At 50.0% G+C, this 22,352-nt stretch overlaps 1 protein-coding gene across 1 annotated transcript in view; it reads right to left on the minus strand.

Moving 5' to 3' along the window:
* Positions 1-22,352, minus strand: part of IGDCC4 (immunoglobulin superfamily DCC subclass member 4) — a 120,450-nt gene that overhangs the window by 27,356 nt on the left and 70,742 nt on the right. Inside the window, exons 8-16 of the mRNA XM_065412726.1 lie at positions 20,395-20,559; positions 18,242-18,379; positions 16,121-16,294; positions 15,129-15,362; positions 7,132-7,239; positions 5,406-5,589; positions 4,480-4,607; positions 3,118-3,288; positions 61-198 (exon numbers count right to left, since the gene is read on the minus strand). Coding sequence (XP_065268798.1) covers positions 61-198; positions 3,118-3,288; positions 4,480-4,607; positions 5,406-5,589; positions 7,132-7,239; positions 15,129-15,362; positions 16,121-16,294; positions 18,242-18,379; positions 20,395-20,559 — 1,440 coding nt within the window. The remainder of the gene's footprint in view (positions 1-60; positions 199-3,117; positions 3,289-4,479; positions 4,608-5,405; positions 5,590-7,131; positions 7,240-15,128; positions 15,363-16,120; positions 16,295-18,241; positions 18,380-20,394; positions 20,560-22,352) is intronic.

Here is a 22,352-nt window from a genome sequence, read left to right on the forward strand (position 1 = left end):
TGCTCGGAGTGACACCTCGAGACCAGGGCATGCTTCCTGGGGGAGTAAAAACCGGGCTACCTGACAGCTTCTCGCGAAGCGTGTGCACGTCCTTTACGTTCGAGTACGGCCCGGATCCTACAATGGTCTTTGCTCCCATCTTGAAGTAATACCTGGTGTTGCTCTCCAAGCCACGCACCTCGGTGCTGAAAATATTTCCTGTTCAAAAGCAGGTGAGAAGGTTTAATGTTTAGTTTAGATGCTATCTGGGGGGTTGCAGAACTTTGTTTCATTCTCTTAGCTAGCAGAGTCTGCGAGCCACGTAACATAAAGAGGTGCCTTTTGTATCCCAGGACAGTTATGGTTTAGCTAACATAATATGCTCGCTAGCAGCCTGACCCTGCATGTGTGAAACTTTACTCATGTGAGTAATCTCACCGAAGCCTCTCCTGGAGCTGCACTGCCTCATGCTCCTAAGTTCTGGGGTGGACACAGGATGAATTCTCTGGCCTGTAATATGCAGGAGGTCGATCCGCTGGTCCCTTCAGGCCTGAAAATCTTGACATTTATGTCATTCCTTAGCCATACCCCTAGACCTCCCCTTCTGTGCTACCATGGATGGAGCCCAATGAGCAATCCCATTGGAGCCAGTGGGAGGACCCTCATGAGTCGAGTTCTCTACATGCTGAACTGTTAGCAGGATCCGGTCCCAATCCGCTACGTGCTAATGTTAATTCCTAATTAACATCCATTTCGAAATCGTCAACCACCAGCCTCCACAGTTCAGCTCCATCCATCCCCAGAGATTTCTGACCCTTTCCGTTTTCATAGATTCATAGATTCCAAGGCCAAAAGACCATTGTGTTCATCTAGTCCAGAAGAGGGCAAATTACGGCCCACGGTCCGGATCCGGCCCATCACGGCTTTCAATCTAGCCTGCAGGATTGCCAGCCCTGTGGCGCAGCGGGGCTAAGGCAGGCTCCCTGCCTGCCCTGGCCCCGCGCCACTCCCGGAAGCGGCCGGCACCATGTCCCTGCGGCCCCTGGGGGAGGAAGGGGCAGAGGGCTCCATGCGCTGCCCTCGCCTGCAGGCGCCGCCCCCCGCAGCTCCCATTGGCCGAGAATAGGGAACCGCGGCCAATGGAAGCTTTGGGGGTGGTACCCACAGGTGAGGGCAGCACACGGCAGAGCCGCCTGCCCCACCCCACCCCCAGGAGCCACTGCCGGACATGCCGGCCACTTTCAGGAGCGGTGCAGGGCCAGGGCAGGCAGGGCCATCCTGGAGCAGCCGGGCCAGAGCTCGCACCCTGAACTCCTCCTGCAAGCAGCACCCCAACCCCCTGCCCTGAGCCCCCTAACCCCCTGCCTTGAGCCCCCTGCTGCACCCCTCCTGCACTCCAACCCCCTGCCGAGCCCCCTCCCGCACTCCGCACCCCCTCTTGCACCCCAACCCCCTGCCCCAGTCCTACATTCCCGATCTAGTTTTACAAGTGGCCAGCGATTGAGAATGCACCACATCCCTTGGAAAGTTAATTACCATCACGATGAAAAATGTGCACCTTCTTTCCCGTCTGAATTTGTTTTGCTTCAACTTCCAGCCATTGGCTATTGTTCTTTCATCACATTTCTGTTCCCCAGGTAGGTACTCACCAGCCCGGGTCAAGTCACCCCTTAACCTTCTCTTTGTCAAGCTAAATAGATTGAGCTCCACGTGTCAATCGCTATCAGGCAGGTTTTCTAAGCCTTTCATCATTCTCATGGCTCTTCCCTGACCCTCTCCCATTTGTCAGAATGCAGAACTGGCCGCAGTATTTCCAAAATGGTTGCACCAGTGCCACTACTGAGGTCATATCACCTCCCTATTCCTGCTGAGATTTCCCTCTTTGTGCATCAAGGATCGCATTAGCCCTTTTGGCCACTGTGTTCAGCTGATTACCCAAGTCCTTTCCAGAGTCACTGCTTCCCAGGCTTGAGTCCCCCATCCTGGAAGCAGGCTACATTCTTTGGGCCTAGGTATCTCATTCTGTGTTTGGCCGTACTGAAAGGCATATCGTTTGCTTGCGCCCAGCTCACCGAGCAATCCAGATCACTCTTGCTTATTTACCCCTCCCCCAAGCTGTTTGTCATCTCTACACCTTGTCAGTAGTGAGTTTATCTTTTCTTCCAGGTCATTGATAAAAATGTTAAATAGCGTAGGGCCAAGAACTGATCGCTGCGGAAGTCCACTAGAAATACACCCGCTGGAAGCTGATTCCCCATTTGCAGTTACATTTTGAGACCTAGCGGTTAGGCAGGTTTTAACCCATTTAATGTGTGCCCTGTTGATTCTGTATCCTTCTGTCTTCTCATTCAAAAGCTCAGTTCTCCTTCAGGGCAATGGGTGAATAAACTGCAAGAAACGACCAGCTGAGCTCTTAACTTCTCGCTGCACCTTACACGTAGCATTTCCGCTCACTGGCATGGGCTTCACCTCCCCAGCCAGCAGCTTCACCCTGACACCGTTCTCTAGCAGATGAAAACCGCCACACACAGGAGCGACCTGTTTTTGCAGAGGGCCTCCGGGATGATTTCAGGTGGCCGACGTGCTCACAGCCTCTAGCTCACAGGGCTAGCTTCTGAGCAGTGTTTTCTTTCAACCCCCGACCCACCCGCTTTCCTCCTTTCTTATCTCTGAGCCACAGCCTTGACGCTCCGTCAACACAAAGTTCTTTCACTGCCTAGCGAGAGCATCTCGTCTCTCTGCAGCCAGGACACGAAGAGCACCCAAGAGCCTTGCTAAAGAGGCAAGAGAACCCACCTGCTTCCAAACACACCACCTCTCCCCCACGTCTCTTCTCAGTGCCCATGCTCCGCTCTCAGCTGTGGGTCTCCTCTGCTGCCTCTATTGCTAATTGTATTGCAGGCTAGCGCCGCCTTTCCTCGACGTTCTCTGTCCTCCAGCTCATTAGACTGCTCTGTTATCAGTGTTTAGAGGCCGGACAGCAGAGACGCATGACTCCCGTCAGAAAGCAGCGAGGGCAAGGCAAACGGGGGGATTCTGAACTGACATTTATTAGTGCCCAACTAGGATCGAAGTCGACGCACCTCCGCTCTGGACCTGGCCCAATGGACACACTCCTGAGCTACTCCCGGTGCTCACCTTCTTTCCTCAGCAGAGTCCACATGTCGTCGGGCTGCGTGTTGTTTGCATTATACAGGATGACATACTCCACGATGATGCCGTTGGGTTCGACTGGAGGACACCAATGCACCTGCACAGCGTATGGGTTGATTGGATGCAGCCTGAGGTCGGACGGTGGCGTCGACGGCCCTGAAGAGACAAAGGATATGACGACTGCCCCAAACGTGCAACAGGAACCAAAGGGGAAATGGCGAAAGCTCAGCTCTTTGGGCCACACCTCCAATTTGGTGCCCCCCAAAGCGGGCACGTGCCAAAGCTATATTTGCAGATGGGAGTTGGGTGGCTGGATACGCACCGGAGTGATCTGCACGCACCAGGCAGACATGAGCCTACTTTGGTGGATGCAAATGGTGCACAAACAGGGCTGCTCATTGTTGACTTTGGAGCTGAATGGAAAGGTGTGCTCTCTGCAGCACAAACAATGGGGAGTCTGTCTGTCTTGGCCAGCGAGCTAAGGAGTAGCAGGAAAACACGGGTGTAGCTGCCCAGCTCAGTAAGAGATACAGCATTGAAATACACCAAAGCTTTTCTTATCCTTGGGCAAGGGATCCTCCGAGCTCCCTGCCCCCTTCTGGTTTTTAATTCCCCCGCCCGCAAAGCTCTCTTATCACCACAGCTAGATGGGACCCACCCTCCAAAGTCGGTTAACTCCACTCCCAAAACAGCCACTGGAGGTTGCTATTGGACAAGAGAGGTTATCCCCTGACTTACCGGAGCTAGCAGTGCTCTCAGCCACTGTCAACTCCTGCCACTGTCTCTACACCACCATGCTGGGCTCAACGACCCATTTTGACAACATCTGTCAGCATTAGCCAGGACCCATCGCTCAAAGCAACCCCCAGGGCAGCTCAATTCCTCACTAGAAAGCAGGATTTCTCAGAGAAAATCCACCTCCCTCCCCCAAACAAAAGAAAACTCAAATCTGAAATAAACATATTTGCCCTGATTCGTATCAATTGCTCTTCTCGAGTTCTGCTTCCATTCCTCTGTGCTTACAAAGCCAACTCCAGTGGCAGCATCTTGTCAGGGGCTTTGGGATGGCTCTGGGGCTTTCAAATGGCTCTGAGCCTCCACTGATGCAGAAGAGAACTGAGGGCCAACAAGTGACAGCGAGCCGGATGCCCAAGCATTTCATCGTACAAATACGTTACATCTGCTGAGCGAGTGCGCAGAGGGAACGACAGAACTGGCAGCTGAAAACGGTCTTCAGAGATTTACATCCACTAGTGGGCAAGGCACAGGAGGTGAGACTGGCCTTCCTCCAATCAGGGAGAGCTCCGTGAGTTTGGGGATTCATTTTCACCGAGTTGCGGTACTTACGGTCAGGAAGGGTGAACCTCTCCACCACGCTGCCGAACGGTCCGTCAATCCCAACTCCGTTAGACTGGACTGCAAACTCATACTTGGTGTAAGGTTTCAATCCGCTGATGAGAATACCTTCATCAGAACTGCCAAGGAACGCAGACACACAGGGCAGATTAATGCAGGCCGGGGTCCCATCGCCGGACACCTCAGCGACTTACCAGGAGCCCGTGGGCCAGAAAAGATGTGGGTGCAATGGAGCGGATCAAAGCGGCAGTGCTCCCACCTCTCACGAGTCTATCACAAGTCTCACTATCTTTCATATGTTTCTTAAAGTCCAAGCTCCAGGAGTCATGGGATTACGTGAGAATCACGTATGTTTCTAGCCTTCATGGCTGTTCATTTATTTATGATTTTCTTGCAGAGAAAAGCTTGAAAACGTGATGCCGCTAAAGCCTCAAAACCCAGAAGACAAATATACGAGCCACCCCAAATTTATTATATATATATTTTTAAATGTCATGATTTTTAAACCAAAACCCCATTTTGGGGAGCCTGATGAGTCATGATCTTTGAATATTTGGGGCTGACAATACTGCAACTGGCTTTATCCTTAATATAAAGACATGGGAACTACAGATCCCAGCATGCAGTGCAGCAGCCTGACCCCTACAAATCCAGATGGAAAAATGCCTGCTTTCTCCTAAGCCCCATCTCTGTGTTTCAGATACGGCCCGTTCTCCAGGAGCCACTTTTTGCCCAGCCCTGATTTAGAATTGAGCAAATGGATACAAGTCAGAGTCACATGCGCCCTGGACGTAGAAAGGCGCAGGGTCTACTAAACCACCCAGGCGCGAGGTTTCCCACGTATTTCTCCTGCATGCTTGTTTTCTTTCCAACAAGGAAGCCGTTGGGTCACTCGGCCTGTTGCGCGACACTCTTACCTGGTGTAGTAAGTGACAAGAGAGGCGTTTTTCAGTCCCCAAGGGCTGAACCGCACGGTGTAATTGACGATCTTGACCGTCGTGAAGTCTGGTTTCTTCCACCTGAGCCAAATCGAGGTCGAACTGTTGGACTCTGCATAGACCTGGGCTGGGGGCAGTGGGGGGCCCTTCTGAACTGGAGGGTCTATGGTACATGAAGGAAGAAGAAAGAAATACACAAGTGTAAGTGGCATGGGAGAGAGAAGAGCAGTCACTGCTGGTGAATCGAGAGGAGGATGGGCCCAGTGGTTAGAGCACTAGCCTGGGCTCAATTCTCTATTCTGACACAGGCTTCCTATTTGACCTTGGGCAAGTCACTTAGTTACTCTCTGCCTCAGTTCCCCATCTGTGCAATGGGGATAACTGCCCTGCCTCCCAGGGTGTGCGAGGATAAATCAATTAAAGATTGCCAGGTGCTCAGATACAATGGTAGTGGGCAACATAAGTACCACGATTTAGTCAGGGAGGTCACAGAAGTCACAGAATCCGTGACTTCCAGCGACCTCCGTGACTTCCAGCGACCTCCGTGACTTCAGCCTGCGGTGGTGGGGAGCTGCAGTGTACCCCTGCCGCCTCTGGCGGCCCCCGGAGCTCCCGGCCCTCGGGGGCAGCAGGGGAACCCCTGAACTCCCAGCCATTGTGGGTGTGGGCGGCAGGGGAACCCCCAAGCTCTCGGCCACTGCAGCTGGTGTGGGACCCCTGGAGCTGCGGGCGGCAGGGGTACCCCGCAGCCCCCAGCTGCTGCCGGTGGTGGGGGCCCTGGCATCTCCCAGCCATGACTTTGAGCTCTGACACCCAACCTGTGGTGGGGGCCCCCGGAGCTCCTAGCCCCTGCGCAGCTGCCCCACTGTGGGCACCCACAGATCCCCTTTTGTCACAGGGATTTTTAGTAAAAGTCAAAGTCAGGTCATGGCTTCCATGAATTTTTCTTTATTACCCATGACCTGTCCGTGGCTTTTACTAAAAATATCCGTGACAAAATCTTCGCCTTAACCATGAACAGATAGAATACGCTTTGAGAATCACAATCATAGCCTAATTTCACCACGAAGGGAAACGATGCATATGTCTGTATTATTATTTATCTGTATTACCCTAGTGCCCCGGGTCACGTTATATCGGAGTAGAGGTGTATCTTGCATCTCCAACACAGCTCCCCCAATGTTTCTCAGAAATAGGGTGACCAGATGTTCCGATTTTTGGGTCTTTTTCTTATATAGGGTCCTATTACCCTCCACCCCGTTCTGATTTTTCACACTTGCTGTCTTGGTCACCCTACTCAGAAAGGGAGTGGGGGGTGTTGGGGGGGGGGGGTAAAGGCCATCTGAGTTCAGTGGCACCCAATCGTAGCACTAGAGAGTGGGGACATTTCCACCCCCTCCAAGATGCTTTACTATGAACAATTAAGGTTGATCCCGTAATGTGTTGAGCACTCCAGCCAGCTCCCAAGGAACACTTCTTGGTGGCTCTAAAAATTCGGATGGCCCCGCTCATTCTCAACTGGGAATGATTATGTTGGACACCAGTGCTAGATCACAACTCCTGTCTTTGGTTCCTAAACGTCTGCCTCCGTATCTTTATCCCGTTCCCTCTCTTAGAACCATGGGCAGAGCAGAAGAGATAAGAACATGCAAGCAGAAGGTTGCGGGTGAAATAGCTAGGAACTGCCCTATGAAGTATTTCTTACCTACTGCGGTCACGGGTGCCTTTTCCGTTTTGCCCTTCCATACAGCCGCGTAGCCATCTTCGTGCTTATTGAATGCCACCAGCTTCACCTCATAGAGTCTCCCCGGGGCTGGAAAAATGAACGTTTTGGGTTGCAAAAATCATTCAGCAGAAGTTCATCTTCGCCCAATCTCAACAGAGCTGCACTGGCTTAAAACCATTCGGATTCCATGTTCAGATATTAGCTAATTCATCAAGCTACCACCACCCTACAAAGTATTATCATCCCCATTTTATCACTGGGGAAACCAAGGCCAAGAGAAGCAAGGTGACTTGTTCAGGGTCACAGATTGAGTCAGCGGCAGAGCCAATATAATAAGAACTCACGATTTCCTGATCCCCAATCCTGTGTGCCTGCCTCTACCATGGAAGATAGCATCATGCTGCATTAAAGCTTCATCACGACATGGTCCCACAGCGCAAGATGACTGCGTTTAAAAGGTCCCAGAAGTTGTTTGAGGAGCTATGAATGTCCTGCAAGCATTGGAGTAGGATTATCTGGGAAAACTCCGATGGGTGGTAACCCAATGGCCTCTCCAAAGCTAGGTGACACATTAATACTCTTTGCTCCAGTTGCTTTACCCAGTAATTTAGGGCCTGATCCTCATATTAATTGCTTAGATACTGCACTAACAAGTGCTCTACGAAATATCTCAGAGCTTACACCCTTTTGCTCCCACCCAAGACCAACCTACCACAGAAGACAAGTGTGTTTATTTCTCTCTCTCTCTCTCTCTCTCACACACGTATGAGTACTAAAGCTGACCCTCCAAAGTGAACAAAAGCATCACATTGAATTTATCCTTGTAACTCAGCAACACCCTTGCAAATCTACAAAACGCTGCGAGCTTCATTTCCCAATCACCCTCTAATTATGCAGGGGCCCCTGAGCCTGGTAGGAGAACGTCTCTCAAAGCGATTCATGGTGTGACTGTGCCAGTAACCTCTGCTCAGGGAAAGCCCAGTTCGTGTATTCAGAAGGATACGTTGTACAGCCACCGGGGGGGATTTTTAAAGACACGGCGCTGGATCCTGCAATTCCTTGCACCCTGAAAATGTCTATTAAAGTCGACAAGAGTTTTTGGTGCACACAGAAGCACAGGATCAGTCCCAATCTGTCTCATCTACCAAGAGAGATTCTTACAGTCAGAAACACTCTGGTGCGCACCACAACAAACTGAGCCTACCCCTTTCTCAGACACAGCTGCTTTAATAATAAAGTCAGGGGCCTTCAGAAAGGAAACAGAGATCCCCGTTTCAAGGGCAATTCTTCCACTGACCCCAAACGGGGTAGCAGGAAAAGGCCCAGAATATCTCCCAGCAGCATTAGCTGCGCTTTCGTTAGTTCCTACAACGGACACCAAACTTAGCTCACGCAGTCCAAAAGGTCGTTGCAAAGCTTGCCTGCCTCTTTCTTCTTGTCTTTCACAAACTAGAAGCCTCTCCTGCCATGTTGGGGGACATTTTAGCAGGGATGTTTATTCAAGGAAACTACTTAAAAGATTCAACGTTTTTAAATAGAGGGAAACTGGCAATTCTCTCTGGACATCTCGTCCCTTGTTCAGAAAGGCGCTGAAAGCAGCCCACAGTCTCTTTGGTTCCCTCGGCTGCATTTAGCTGATGAAGTTTGTTAATTAGGGACGTGCCTATTCATCCCCTGCCCCGATGGCTCACCGGCTCCCTTGCCGTGCCAACGTAAGCAGCACAAAGCCCGTCTCACTGATGCCAATTTTATTATTACTGCTCCAATTATGCTCCCAGGGCCTATTGGTGCCAATTACCCAAAGGGTGCGCAGAAGGCTGCCCCTGCTTCACAATACGTGTTCACGTTCGGAATCTAAAAACAGTTCGGCCACATTTTCCTCGCTGTAAAGCTCCCCAAAGCAAACACAGTTTTGTCTCCCTCAAAAGCCGCCTGGGTGTTGCGCGATGATGAAAACAGACCGGCTGACCTGCATTCATGCCTCCTCTGAAATTCACTGAGGATGGGGCTATCGTTGTTGGACTACAGAGTCGCTGAGTTCTCAGGCTCAGGGGCACGGAACTGATCAGTGGCCCTGCTCCCCGTACGCCTGCTCAGAGTTTCGCTCTGTGTGTTACTTTCTCAGCTTCACAAAAGCTTCCGAGAGGAACCTTGGGAAATGAGTCTGGTTTGGGGAGAGGAGAGTCAGGGCAATAAGGAAGACGTTGCAAAATGCGCGGCAGTGGACAACCTGCCTTGGAAGAAACAGCACGAAGACAGGAAGGAAAGGCCAAGTCTTACTGTGCCCGCATACACTGTTAACACAGTAACAACTTTTTCCTTTTAAACATCGTGGCCAAAATTTTACAACAATGGGAGCCTAAAGTCAGGCTCCTAAATCCCCATTTAGGCACTTAACTGAGTGGCCAGATTTCCAGGAGTGCCAGTATCCAGCGGATCCCATTGACACCAGAAGTTGCAGCCGGGTGCTCAGTACTTATATAGGAATTGCCAGACTGGACCAGACCTGAGGTCCATATAGCCCAGTCTGTGACCGTGGCCAGCGTCAGATGCTTCAGAGGAAGGTACAGGAAACCATACAGCAAGCGGACATGATACTCTGCTCCTCATCCTGATCTCTAATAGAGATTGTGAAACACGAGGTTTGATATTGCAAACTTTCCGCAAGGGGCAGCAGTTATCACTCTGGAGATTCTTAGCATCAATTTTTGCCACTTATGCAAGCTAGAAGCTGGGATGTGTATCTGCAACCCCCGGCACACGAATCCGGATCATTTCCACTGCACCACCTGAAAATCAGGCCACGCTGGTTTTCGAAGGCTCCTGTTTCTTATAATTGAGCCCCAGAAGTTCAGTATCTGAAAGCTTACAGGATACTTGTCAAGATTTGCTATTGTAGCTAGCAGGCAGGGTGAAAACAGATAGATTTCGTCGCAACCCCTCATATACGTGAATGCCTATATTAAATTGATCCAGAATAATCTACTCTGCATCGCTTCAAATATGGGATCTGGATGGCTGTGATATTTCCAATAGACTAATATATATTTTTGCATTCATTTTTTTAAGTGCTCGTTAAGCGTTGACTCTCCCACCTTTCTTACGCTAAGAAGTACCTGGGACCGCTCCCAAAGTAAGGTACTACTTACTAGCCATTAACATGGATGGCGGAATTAGGCCCTCAGTGTCTCTTTTTCTTCTAGATCCCGGCCCTGGTTGTTACATTCCGTTACTAGTGATTAATTGCTAGAGTCAGACCTAGAATGTCCACTGAAATCAATGAGAGTTCTTGGAGCTCAGCAAGTATCAGGGTTAAGCCCGGAATGACAGACTTGTGTTGATTACAATGTCCCATTTCTCCTATTTCCTGCACAATGATTTTCCTGACTCTGTTCCCTTTTTAATACTTTGCAGTTCCTTATCCAACCCCTCGTCTCAACTGAATTGCAATAGTCTCGCCAAGTGCCAGATTGTGCAATCCTGACTCGCACACGTAACCTCAATGAAATCAACACCTGCTTGTGTGAGCGGGCACTCACCAGTGCAAGGGTTGCACAGTCTAGCCTTAAATTAGCACGCTCATACTTCGACTCTTGATGGGTTTTCACATTCCCCTGCCTTCCCCGCCACCTTTGCATTCTCAGCGTATGCTAGATGCTTCTACCCCTTCCCTTTCCCAAGCCCCCAGGAGCACGTCTTTCCACAGAAAAGCAAAAGAGGACGCCCCCAACTGGAAGACATTTCAGCCTCTTCATGAAGTTACGATAGTTAATCCACATCAGCCCCATCATAAGGAAACCATCAAGAGATGATTGATGCCCAGATTTAAGGAAGTAATTACGGATGAACAAGTGATGTTCTGAGCACTGATGTGCCAGAGCATTTGGAACCAATTCAGATCATTCCTGAGCCACTCTCCTCGCTGGTTTGTCAGTGGTAAGGACAGGACATGATGTACAGATGTGGTTTCCTCAGTGCAGTAATTACAGATCTAAATTCTTCAGAGTGACTTGTAACTGTTAACACCCTCTCCAGGCTATGAGTAGACATAGCTGTAACGCAATTCTAGAGGGGGACGTTTATTTAGTGGTGACACAAGTTAGCCTCCCAGGTCCTATATACTGACTGTTAAACCATCCATAATATATGTTAGGTGTGTAAATCAAGCTGGCACGCACACTCAGACTGCTGTTTCAACAGCTGGCCTTTGTCAACAAAGCAAAATGCTGCATTATATGGGGCCCGATCCTCAGCTGGGGAAAATCAGCACAACTGCATTGACTTCCAGGGAGTTATGCTGATTTTACACTAGCTGAAGATCAGTCCCGTAGAGCCCTACATATTGTAGCTCTGAATCTAGTAATTAACCAACTAGTTACAGGATGCGACAATTACAAGGGTGAGCCATGGGGCAGAGGAGGGAAACAGTCTAAGTAGGAGAGTCCTATTTCAAGAGTACATGTGGCATGTCTGATTTCTTATCAGTTGGTTAATTAACTAATTACTCTATACTATACAGACAGTCTATTGTAGTAAATGGTTACAAGCATCTTGTTGGCTAAGGTTATCTTTCAGATCTGATTGCTGGGATTCAGACTCGTTCTCTGACCACCAGCTCTGAACCTTTTGGCTTCAATTTTTCTCCTCTGTAAAATGGGGAAAATAATACCGACCTCAGAGAGGTGTGGTGAGGATTAACTCATGGTTGTATTTTAATCTGGAGCAGACATCTCAGGTGCTTTTTAACCTTAAGTAACAAACACGCTTGGCTGCATTAGAGATGCATCTTACATACACTGTATGTGAGAGAGCAGTATGATTGCTCAGAGCTCCAGTATGAAACTGGAGAAAAGCCTGTTGAGAGTCTTTGGGTTAAGTTTAGAGGCAAGAGCAACAAGGGTGCTGTCGTGGTGGGCATCTGCTATAGACCACCAGACCAGGAGGAGGAGGTAGACGAGGCTTTCTTCGGACAACTAACAGAAGCTTCCATGTCACAGGTCCTGGTTCTCATGGGGGAATTCAATCCCCTAACATCTGCTGGGAGAGCAATACAGCAGTGCACAGACAATCCAGGAAGTTTTTGGAGAGTGTTGGGGACAACTTCCTGGTGCAAGTGTTGGAGGAACCAACTAGGGGCCGTGCTCCTCTTGACCTGCTGCTCACAAACAGGGAAGAATTGGTGGGGAAGTAGAAGTGGGTGGCAACCTGGGCAGCAGTGACCATGAGATGGTTGAGTTCAGGATCCTGACAAAAGGAAGAAAGGAGAGCAGCAGAATACGGACCCTGGACTTCAGAAAAGCAGACTTGGACTCCCTCAGGGAACTGATGGGCAGGATCCCCTGGGAGGCTAATTGAGGGGGAAAGGAGTCCAGGAAAGCTGGCTGTATTTTAAAGAAGGCTTATTGAGGGTGCAGGAACAAACCATCCCGATGTGCAGAAAGAATAGCAAATATGGCAGGCGACCAGCTTGGTTTAACAGAGAAATCTTCGGTGAGATTAAACACAAAAAGGAAGCTTACAAGAAGTGGAAACTTGGACAGATGACTAGGGAGGAATATAAAAATATTGCTCGAGCATGCAGGGGTGTAATCGGGAAGGCCAAAGCACAATTGGAGTTGCCGCTAGCAAGGGATGTGAAGAGTAACAAGAAGGGTTTCTACAGGTAAGTTAGCAACAAGAAGGCAGCCAGGGAAAGTGTGGGACCCTTACTGAATGGGGGAGGCAACCTAGTGACAGATGATGTGGAAAAAGCTGAAGTACTCAATGCTTTTTTTGCCTCGCTCTTCACAGACAAAGTCAGCTCCCAGACTGCTGCACTGGGCAGCACAGTGTGGGGAGGAAGTGACCAGCCCTCAGTGGTGAAAGAACAGGTTAAGGACTATTTAGAAAAGCTGGACATGCACAAGTCCATGGGGCCGGATGCAATGTATCCGAGGGTGCTGAGGGAGTTGGCTGATGTCATTGCAGAGCCATTGGCCATTATCTTTGAAAACTCGTGGTGATCGGGGGAGGTCCCAGACGATTGGAAAAAGGCAAATATAGTGCCCATCTTTAAAAAAGGGAAGGAGGAGAATCTGGGGAACTACACACCGGTCAGCCTGACCTGAGTCCCTGGAAAGATCATGGAGCAGGTCCTCAAGGAATCCATTTTGAAACACTTGGAGGAGAGGAAGGTGATCAGGAACAGTCCACATGGATTCACCAAGGGCAAGTCATGCCTGACCAACCTGATTGTCTTCTGTGATGAGATAACTGGCTCTGTGGATACGGGGAAAGCGGTAGATGTGATATACCTTGACTTTAGCAAAGCTTTTGATACAGTCTCCTGCAGTATTCTTGCCAGCAAGTTAAAAAAGTGTGGATTGGATGAATGGACTATAAGGTGGATAGAAAGCTGGCTAGATCATCGGGCTCAGCAGGTAGTGATCAACGGCTCGATGTCTAGTTGGCAGCTGATATCAAGCGGAGTGCCCCAGGGTCGGTCCTGGGCCTGGTTCTGTTCAACATCTTCATTAATGATCTGGATGATAGGATGGATTGCACCCTCAGCAAGTTTGCAGATGACACTAAGCTGGGGGGAGAGGTAGATATGTTGGAGGGTAGGGATAGGGTCCAGAGTGACCTAGACAAATTGGAGGATTGGGCCAAAAGAAATCGAATGAGGTTCAACAAGGATAAATGCAGAGTCCTGCACTTAGGACAGAAGAATCCCATGCACTGCTACAGGCTGGGGACCGACTGGCCAAGCGGCAGTTCTGCAGAAAAGGACCTGGGGATTACAGTGGACGAGAAGCTGGATATGAGTTAACAGTGTGCCCTTGTTGCCAAGAAGGCTAATGGCATATTGGGCTGCATTAGTAGGAGCATTGCCAGCAGATCGAGGGAAGTGATTATTCCCCTCTATTCGGCATTGGTGAGGCACTGCATCTCTGGAGTATTGCATTCAGTTTTGGGCCCCCTACTACAGAAAGGATGTGGACAAATTGGAGAGAGTCCAGAGGAGGGCAACGAAAATGATTAGGGGGCTGGGGTACATGACTTATGAGGAGAGGCTGAAGGAATTGGGTTTATTTAGTCTGCAGAAGAGAAGAGTGACGGGATTTGATAGCAGCCTTCAACTACCTGAAAGGGGGTTCCAAAGAGGATGGAGCTCGGCTGTTCTCAGTGATGGCAGATGACAGAGCAAAAAGCAACGATCTCAAGTTGCAATGGAGGAGGTCAAGGTTGGGTATTAGGAAAAACTATTTCACTAGGAGGGTGGTGAAGCACTGGAATGGGTTACCTAGGGAGGTGGTGGAATCTCCTTCATTAGAGGTTTTTAAGGTCAGGCTTGACAAAGCCCTGGCTGGGATGATTTAGTTGGGGTTGGTCCTGCTTTTAGCAGGGGATTGGACTAGATGACCTCCTGTGGTCTCTTCCAACCCTAATCTTCTATGATTCTATGAGAGGTTCTTAGAAATATGTAGGTGGGAACAGATGATTGTTCTGAGCTGAGTTTTGAGATACGAACGTAGGATACACCAACCATTTCAATTTGTGCTTCACCAGATATAATTTAATCACTGATTAGAGAATCATCTGCCACTACATTAGCTTTCAGGAGTTTCTGCATTTTAATATTTAATATTATGAAAATGATTTAGCACTTGGATCCTGCACTGACAGGTGGTCTTACAAGTACCTGAAAGAGACAGAGATTAATTTCTGCCCCCTAAGCTCTCAGTACACTCATCCCTGCAACAGTTGGCTAAAGATTTAACAGTGGGAGGAGCTTTAGAACTCAGGTACATTCAGACTCTGTAGTAGTAGAAAAAGCAGCAGTAAAAGACTCTGTAAGATGCAATAGTACATCTGAAGGGCTTGCAGCCAAAGAACTTTGCCCCTTCTTAGAAGTTCTTCATCACGACCTCCTTGCACTGCAAGGTGGAACCACAGTGCCAGTGCATGTTGGTAAGAAGTAGACTTCACCAGCTAACCTAGTCGAGTTAATTCATACTGCTTCACTTTCTTCTTTAGCTTTATGGGCCCCACATCCCAGCTCTCCTCTTCCGTGCCATCCGAGGGGTTTTCGTCACTTGACTCTTCCGTGCCCACCTCCCGGTAGTACAGCTTGTAGCCTGAAATCTGTGCATGGTTGGCTGGGGGCTGCCACGTGACCAGGAGGGATTCCATTTTCGCTCGGACTTTTAATTCTGTCGGGGCAAACGGAACTAGAAAAACAAGAGGAAAGAAACCCACATTTCAGCAACTCCTCGGTGTTTCCTTGCTTTGCTAAGGGGCTTCCTTCTCTCCACCTCTGAAGGACAGGCAGGGTCTGTCCCAGTGAGGGGACATGCCCCTGAAGTGCCAGAGAGGAGCGGTGATGATTCTGTCACTGAATGGGCCAACCAGATGACCACAGAATAACAGAACTGATGTTCATCTACATAGCAAGGGGGTGCAGTCTAGCAGATAGAGCTGGTGACTGAGAGCTACTGCGGTGGGGTGGGGTTTACCTGCCCTATTTTGAGTTAACTACAGCACCACTTTTACCGGCTGCTGCCTGTTGGCTCTGCGTTCATCTCTGTATGTCGATTTTGCCTACCCACTTCCAGACACGCCCACGCTCATTTTTCATGAGCCTTGCTTATAGCCTGCAGCCTGAGGAAGATCTGGGAGGTGATGGGGAGAAGGACCCATCAAAAACACACCAAGCAGCATGGGACGGGGAAAAGCATTCTGGTTCCCTACACTAAATGGAAAGCTAGGGGAGGGGTTCTGGTGTGACTGGGACCTCATGCTACAATTCCCTAGTGTAGACACAACCTTGTGTGGGGTTGGGTAAGCCATCTAGTCTAACTGCCTCAGCTTCCCGCATCTGTGAAATGGGGATCATGGTATTGACCTCCCACCCTCACAGGGGTGCTGTTCCAAGACCCAGCGAAGAGAAAGGAGCTATGTAGCGCACGCCACGCCCCCCCCTACTTACCGTGCGTTTGGTTGTCCTTGTCAGGAGTACGATGCTGCGTCCACTCCGAAGGGGCGCCATACCCTGCACTGGTGCTGGCTGCAATGCGCACTTTGTAGACTTTATTGGGATGGAGCGACTCAAGGGTGATTTGTGTCTCATTCGCACCCACCTCGGTGGAGGAGATCTGATCTGCTAGAGCCAAGGAAACCCCAATTAGACGTCTTTATTCCAATCCAGGTGAATTCGCCCCTGTGCCGAGGGCCAGCAGCGGGAGATCCGGGCTGCGAATAAGCTGAGATGAGACTTGCATGGTGCATGTGCTGGCCTTCGGCCCAGTGGCGAACTTCCCTGCAGGTCACATTGTCACGTAACAGCACGATGATGGTTTATAACTAGAGATGAGCCACAACTGGAATCCTGACTCAGCGATCCCTTTCTGGTTTCGATTCTGGGTCACAATCAGAACAGGAAGGGGTCTGTTCTCCCCAATGAACACACACAATTCCAGTCTGGATACAGCAGGAATCGTGAGACAGCGGGAAGCTGGCAGAAATCTCACGAGAACAGCTGACGGGGTGAAATTTCCACCGTTCTAGATGGCAGACATCTCAATACCCTGGGCCAAAATCTCAGAAGAGCCCCTACTGAGATTTTGGTGCCATCAAATCTGCAGCCAAATGCTAGCCTTAAATTAACTGATATGAACCAAGAACCTTACCCCCAACTCACGGCACTTCAAATCCAGCCTAAATCTAATCCAGACCCAGATTTGAACACGGCCTCCTCAGATCATCTCTGTTATAAGGTGCATTCAGTTAAAGGTTTAAACAGAGCCTGGTGGGAGATTTCCATCGGAGCTGCAAAGATCAGCCTTGCTAGAGATTCAAACAGTGGCCCTATGGTTAATGCAAAGGTCACATTTAAACGATTCATCCAGTTTGAGCTCCTGTGGGAATTTTGCCCCGGTTCTTTAACATGAAGGCTGTGTCTACACTGCAGTTGGGAGGTGTGTTACCAGGCGCGGGTAGACAGACGTGTGCTCGAGCTAGTGCATTAAAAACAGCAGTGTGGAAGCTGCAGGTCTGGCGGGAGCTCAGGCTGGCCGCCCGGGTCCAAGCCCACCCGACCCCCTGGGTCTGAGCTCGGGTGGGTAGCCCGAGCTGACAGCCGTGCTGCAAGATCCACACTGCTATTTTTAGCACACAAGCTCGAGCTGAGCTAGCACAGGACTGTCTCTCTGCGCTGGGAATCCCACCTCCCAGCTGCAGTGCAGACATACCTTAAACAACCACACATCAGCCCCATGGTGCAAACATTTCAACCGCTTCCCATTGACTCGTTGGGTTGGCTGCAACCGCTTTTAGGCACCGAGATTAAAACCAAGAACCAGGCATCATGGTGCAGAACAGAAACACAGCTCAAACCCATGGGAATGTGACCCTTTGTCACATTTGCAATCCCCTCCTTACATCCTGGAGGTGAGCAGCTGCAGAGCGAGGAATGCTTTAGGGCTGGGAAGCCGGCACTGATGAGAAAGTGCCCATGTCCCCATTGAAGGGTTAGTATACTGGCTAACAATAGAAATAAAACCAGATCAAGCCAAAAACTGGCAAATGTGGTTACATGGGCTTGCCAGGATACCGGTTTTATTTCGACACAATGATCTGATTTTTTCCCAATTCATCGAATGCACTTCCCCACCTACCCCTATGATCATTAAACACAAAGCACCAGCGACAGCCAGACGTTGTTACCCTCTGGTGGTTGTTTGCTGGCCCATATGAAATGCAAACCTCAGTCCAGTTCCCATGTGGCCATAGCCCGACAGGGCGAAATCCACAGCTGGCAAGTGCAATGGCAGAGTCCAGCCCAGGGTGGCCAGGTACAGAATGGGCTCTGGGGAGTGAATTCTTGTCTAACCCTTTCAGGAGAGGTTTGAGGCACATCAGTGGGGCAGTTTGCAGTGCTGGTCTCTATGCTGCACGTCTCCTATGGATAAACAGAGGCCTCTGGTCCCGAAGGTTTTCAGCCCGGCACCTTCTGTCAGCATTAACCACACACACAATACATTTCTGAGAACTGCAATCATGCACTGAATGCACCAACCTCTACTTCTCACTGAGCCCGTCTCCTCCTCACCTTCCTTGAGGGTGCAGTAGTCAATTTTATATTTCGTTATCTTCCCATTGCTCAGCTCCGGAGGGAGAGGCAGCCACGTCACTCTGATGTCGGCCGGGGTCATGCTCGACAGCGACAGCTGAGGAGCAGCGCTGGGAACTGGGACAGAAGCAACGAACAGATGAGACGTCTCCTCAGTCCAAAACCAAGAGCAACAAGCTGCTTCAACAAGAGGCGCAACTGGGGATTAGCTCCACTTGGGAGCACGGATGTCTGAACCATGGGGCTTCAGAGGTTCAGGGATTGGCTTGGGATTGCCCGAGCTGACCCACTCCTCTGGGCAGGCGAACCTTGGGTGCCCTCAGTCCTGAAAGTATTGTCCCTGCAGAGCATACAATCATAACTGCTGGTGGCTGCTGACACTCCATGCCCTTTGTTGGGTCTCACATACTTAATGCCTGTGGTTGGACCACAACGGCTTCCACTTCTGTCTTTGCCCCACTAGCATTTCAATGTTTTATTACCTGTTTGCTTCCAGAATTTAAACACAGCTATCCTCAGGACACTCAGAAATGCTCCCTGTTCCACTAAGGATTTGGTAGTTTGCTTTAGACAGGCCTATCTGCTTTCAGTTTTTTGCCATGGAAACAGAGAGATTTAATGCCACGGGGGATGGCTCAAGGATCTAAGCATCAGGTTTGAAAAACAAGTTTCCCTAGAACCACAGATTGGTATTCTGGGCAGCTGTTCATACCTCCGAGGCAGTGTGTGACAGGGAATACACCTCACGCCAGCCCTGACGGGGTTATGGTGGCTCAGAAGGGGCCAATTAACCTTCTACTGCACCGGGGGGAGAGTCAGGATTGATTGAAAAAGTCTAACTGAAGATGAAGATCAGCTGGGCAGGACCAGGCTGGACTTGTATAAGCCAGGAAGTGGAGAGCAGCAGGGGGCTGCAGGGAGAGAGTCTGTAGTCACTCTCTGGAAACCCAGGGGGAGCAAATGCCCTGGGATCCTGTCCCAGACGGAAGGGGTTCGCCCAGGGGAGGTGTGGGGAAGAAAGCCTGTGGAAGGCAAAGCAGGAAGAAGCCCAGGGACAGAGCAGTGAGAGTTGAGACTGTGTAGACCTTGGATGCTGATGATAGGGTCGCTGGGCGGTAACCCGGAGTAGTGGGCGGGCTCAGGTTTCCTTAGCAGCCACTGGGAAAGTGGCACAGACTGGTAATTGGCACGGAAGACTGGGACAGCGTATGGACAGTTGGTCCAAAGGGACTTTGGGACCCCGGAGGGGGAAGACTATAAAGTGACCCATCTGGAGGGCTGAGTCATGAAGAGCGAGCGCTGTGAAGTACGGGAGGAGAGACACTGCAGCGACTGAGTGACTGATGGAAAGGGGCACTAGACTAGACTATACGAGACATGATCCCCAGACCAGCCACAAGGGGGCACCGCCAGCAGTGACTGTACCCCATTACACAGATACACAGAGATCAAGCAGTTTACTAAGTGGGTGAATTTCAGATTAAACTTTACAAGTCATGTATGGACATTACAGATCCCATAACAGAAGGGGTTTGCCTGGTACGTGGCCAAAATTTCCCTTTAATGTCCTACAGCATGTTATGGGCTAGTTGGCCAGCGCCCCTGTGCGGCTGCATTTTGGCAGTGTTCTGTATATACGGTTTAAGAAACGCTTTGGAACACTTGGAATGAAAGGTGATATAAATGCAAAATATAATCTTTTAATAGACTTGACTGCAGGCCTGACCCCAAGCCGCTGGCTGTGAATGGGAGTCTTTCCATTTGCTTCAGTGGGCTTTGGATCAAGTCCACATGGAGCAAAATCATTGTTACCTAAATAAAAATCCAGACCAGCTGAATGCAGTTCAAGTAATGGTGCCTGTGTGTCAACTGCACCAGGATCAGAAGACAGCAGGATAATATCTAATGCCTGTTGCTGCCCATGCAGATCACTGTTCCCCACTCTCTGAAAAAAAACCCGCGTAAATAAATATCCAGACGCAACAGGCCACATTCACAGCGCGTCTGGATTTCTGCAAGCTGACACCATTCTCTGTAGGGTGTTTTGTGATGTTTCCATTTGCGAAGCGTAACAATTACTTGATCGTTTGAGAATACTTTCAGACACACCCGTGCATGTCTACTCAACGCACCGTCCTCCAGTGTCCGCACGATAATGGAAGAGGACGTCCGACTGGCTCCTAGCTGGGAGTACGCAACCATGTAGAAAACATAATTGGTATTGGGTTCCAGGTCTTTCACTTGAAGCTCAGTGGTATCATTATTGACAGCAAATTGGTATTCCACATTATCAGTTCCTAGAGACAAGGCAAAAACCCATCATCAGTACAACGAGCAAGACACCCGTCAAGTCCAAAATCAGCTCTTCCACAAAGCCTACAAACTGTAGCCTTCCCTCTTTGAAACCACCATGGCTTACCCCTTGTCCTCCCTCTGTCACCGTCTGCCACCTTCCTCCGTCATGTTCCGGCAAATCTTAACTTAGGCATTGAACTCTTTGGGCAAGACGTTAGATGCCTACGTGTGAACATTTTAGCCCAAGTTAAGCACCTAAATCCATCCTAAGGCACCTAAATAAGCAGCCTGATTTTCATGTGAGTTCTTGCTTCCCACCGACATCCACAGACGGGGAGATTCTCAGCTAAATTCTCTGAAAGTCAGACCCCGGATTCAGATTGTAGATGTCGACGCCTAGCTTTAGGGACCCAAGTTTGACTGTTTTAGTCACTGTCATTGCCCCTTGGCACCAAGCGTTTTTCTGGTGTTTTGTACATTCACTGATCATAATTAAGGCTACGATTTAGTCACGGACGTCGCGGAAGTCACAGAATCTGTGACTTCCACAACGTCCGTGACTTTGGGCTGCAGTGGTCGGAAGCTGCAGGGTTCCCCGCTGCCTGTGGGGGCAGGGAACTGTGGGGTACTGCCGCAGAAGGCAGTGGATTACCTTGCAGCTCCCGTCCGCCACAGGCGGCGGGGGAACCCCTCAGCTCCCATCTGCCACGGGTGGTGGGGGAAACCCCGAGCTCCTGGTCGCCCCGAGTGGCAGGGAACCCCTGGAGCTGCTGGTGGTGGGGGAACCCCCAAGCTCCTGGCCGCCTCAGAGGAACCCCTGAGCTCCTGGCCTCCCCAGGGGGCAGGGAACCCCTGGAGCTGCCGGTGGGGGTGGGGGGGAACCCCGAGCTCCAGGCCGTGGCAGGCCCCTGGAGCTGCGGGAGGCGGGGACACCCAACAGCTCCTGACCCTCATGGGCAGCGGGGGCCCCCAGAGCTGCAGGTGGCTCCTAGCCCTTGCACAGCTGTCCCGGTTCAGGCGGTGTGGGGACCTGCAGATCCCCATTTTGTCAGGGATATTTTTAGTAAAAGTCACGGACAGGTCACGGCTTCCGTTAATTTTTCTTTTTTGCCCGTGACCTGTCCGTGACTTTTACTATAAATATCCGTGACAAAATCTTAGCCTTAATCATAATAAATGTACATAAAATTAAAAGGACAGCAGTGTCAGAATGGAATAAAGACTAACAGAAAAGTTTTCAGCAGCGCCTACATCAATGGGATTTAAGCTCCTGAATCTCCGAGGGTAAAATTTTCAGAAGTGTCCGAGTGAGCACACTATAGATTTTTACCTACTCTTCTTTCAGTTTTTCACGGCCAGACAGAAGACGGAACAGTGATTTGGAAGGTAGGAAACTACTCAGTCTGGCTGGGATCCCAGATTAGAATCCCAGCATGGTTATTTCTTCATTGCATCTGTGGGATTCACCGGGGCCTGTTTCAAACATGCATTCCCCAGAGATTCTCAAGGTCAAATTTTCATCCCAGGCTTCCACTTTTGCACGGCCATTTCCAGTCATGCAACTGATTGCATCACAAAAGTGGCCTCTTGCATGCACAGAATGGGGAGATGGGCACCCAATTGCCCAATATGCATGTGCAAAACTGGTAGGTGCAATGAACTGCACGTGCAAAAGTGGGTAAGCAGAGCCAGAGGTGGTCTTAAGGCTCCAAATCCTTAGCTCCGTCCCATTAATAGAACAACAGCCTTAACAAGCGTGTGGGGGGGGGCAGCTCTGCCATACAAACTGAGCTTC

This window comes from Emys orbicularis, chromosome 10, assembly GCF_028017835.1.
Source record: "Emys orbicularis isolate rEmyOrb1 chromosome 10, rEmyOrb1.hap1, whole genome shotgun sequence".
NCBI classification, from domain to species: domain Eukaryota; kingdom Metazoa; phylum Chordata; order Testudines; family Emydidae; genus Emys; species Emys orbicularis.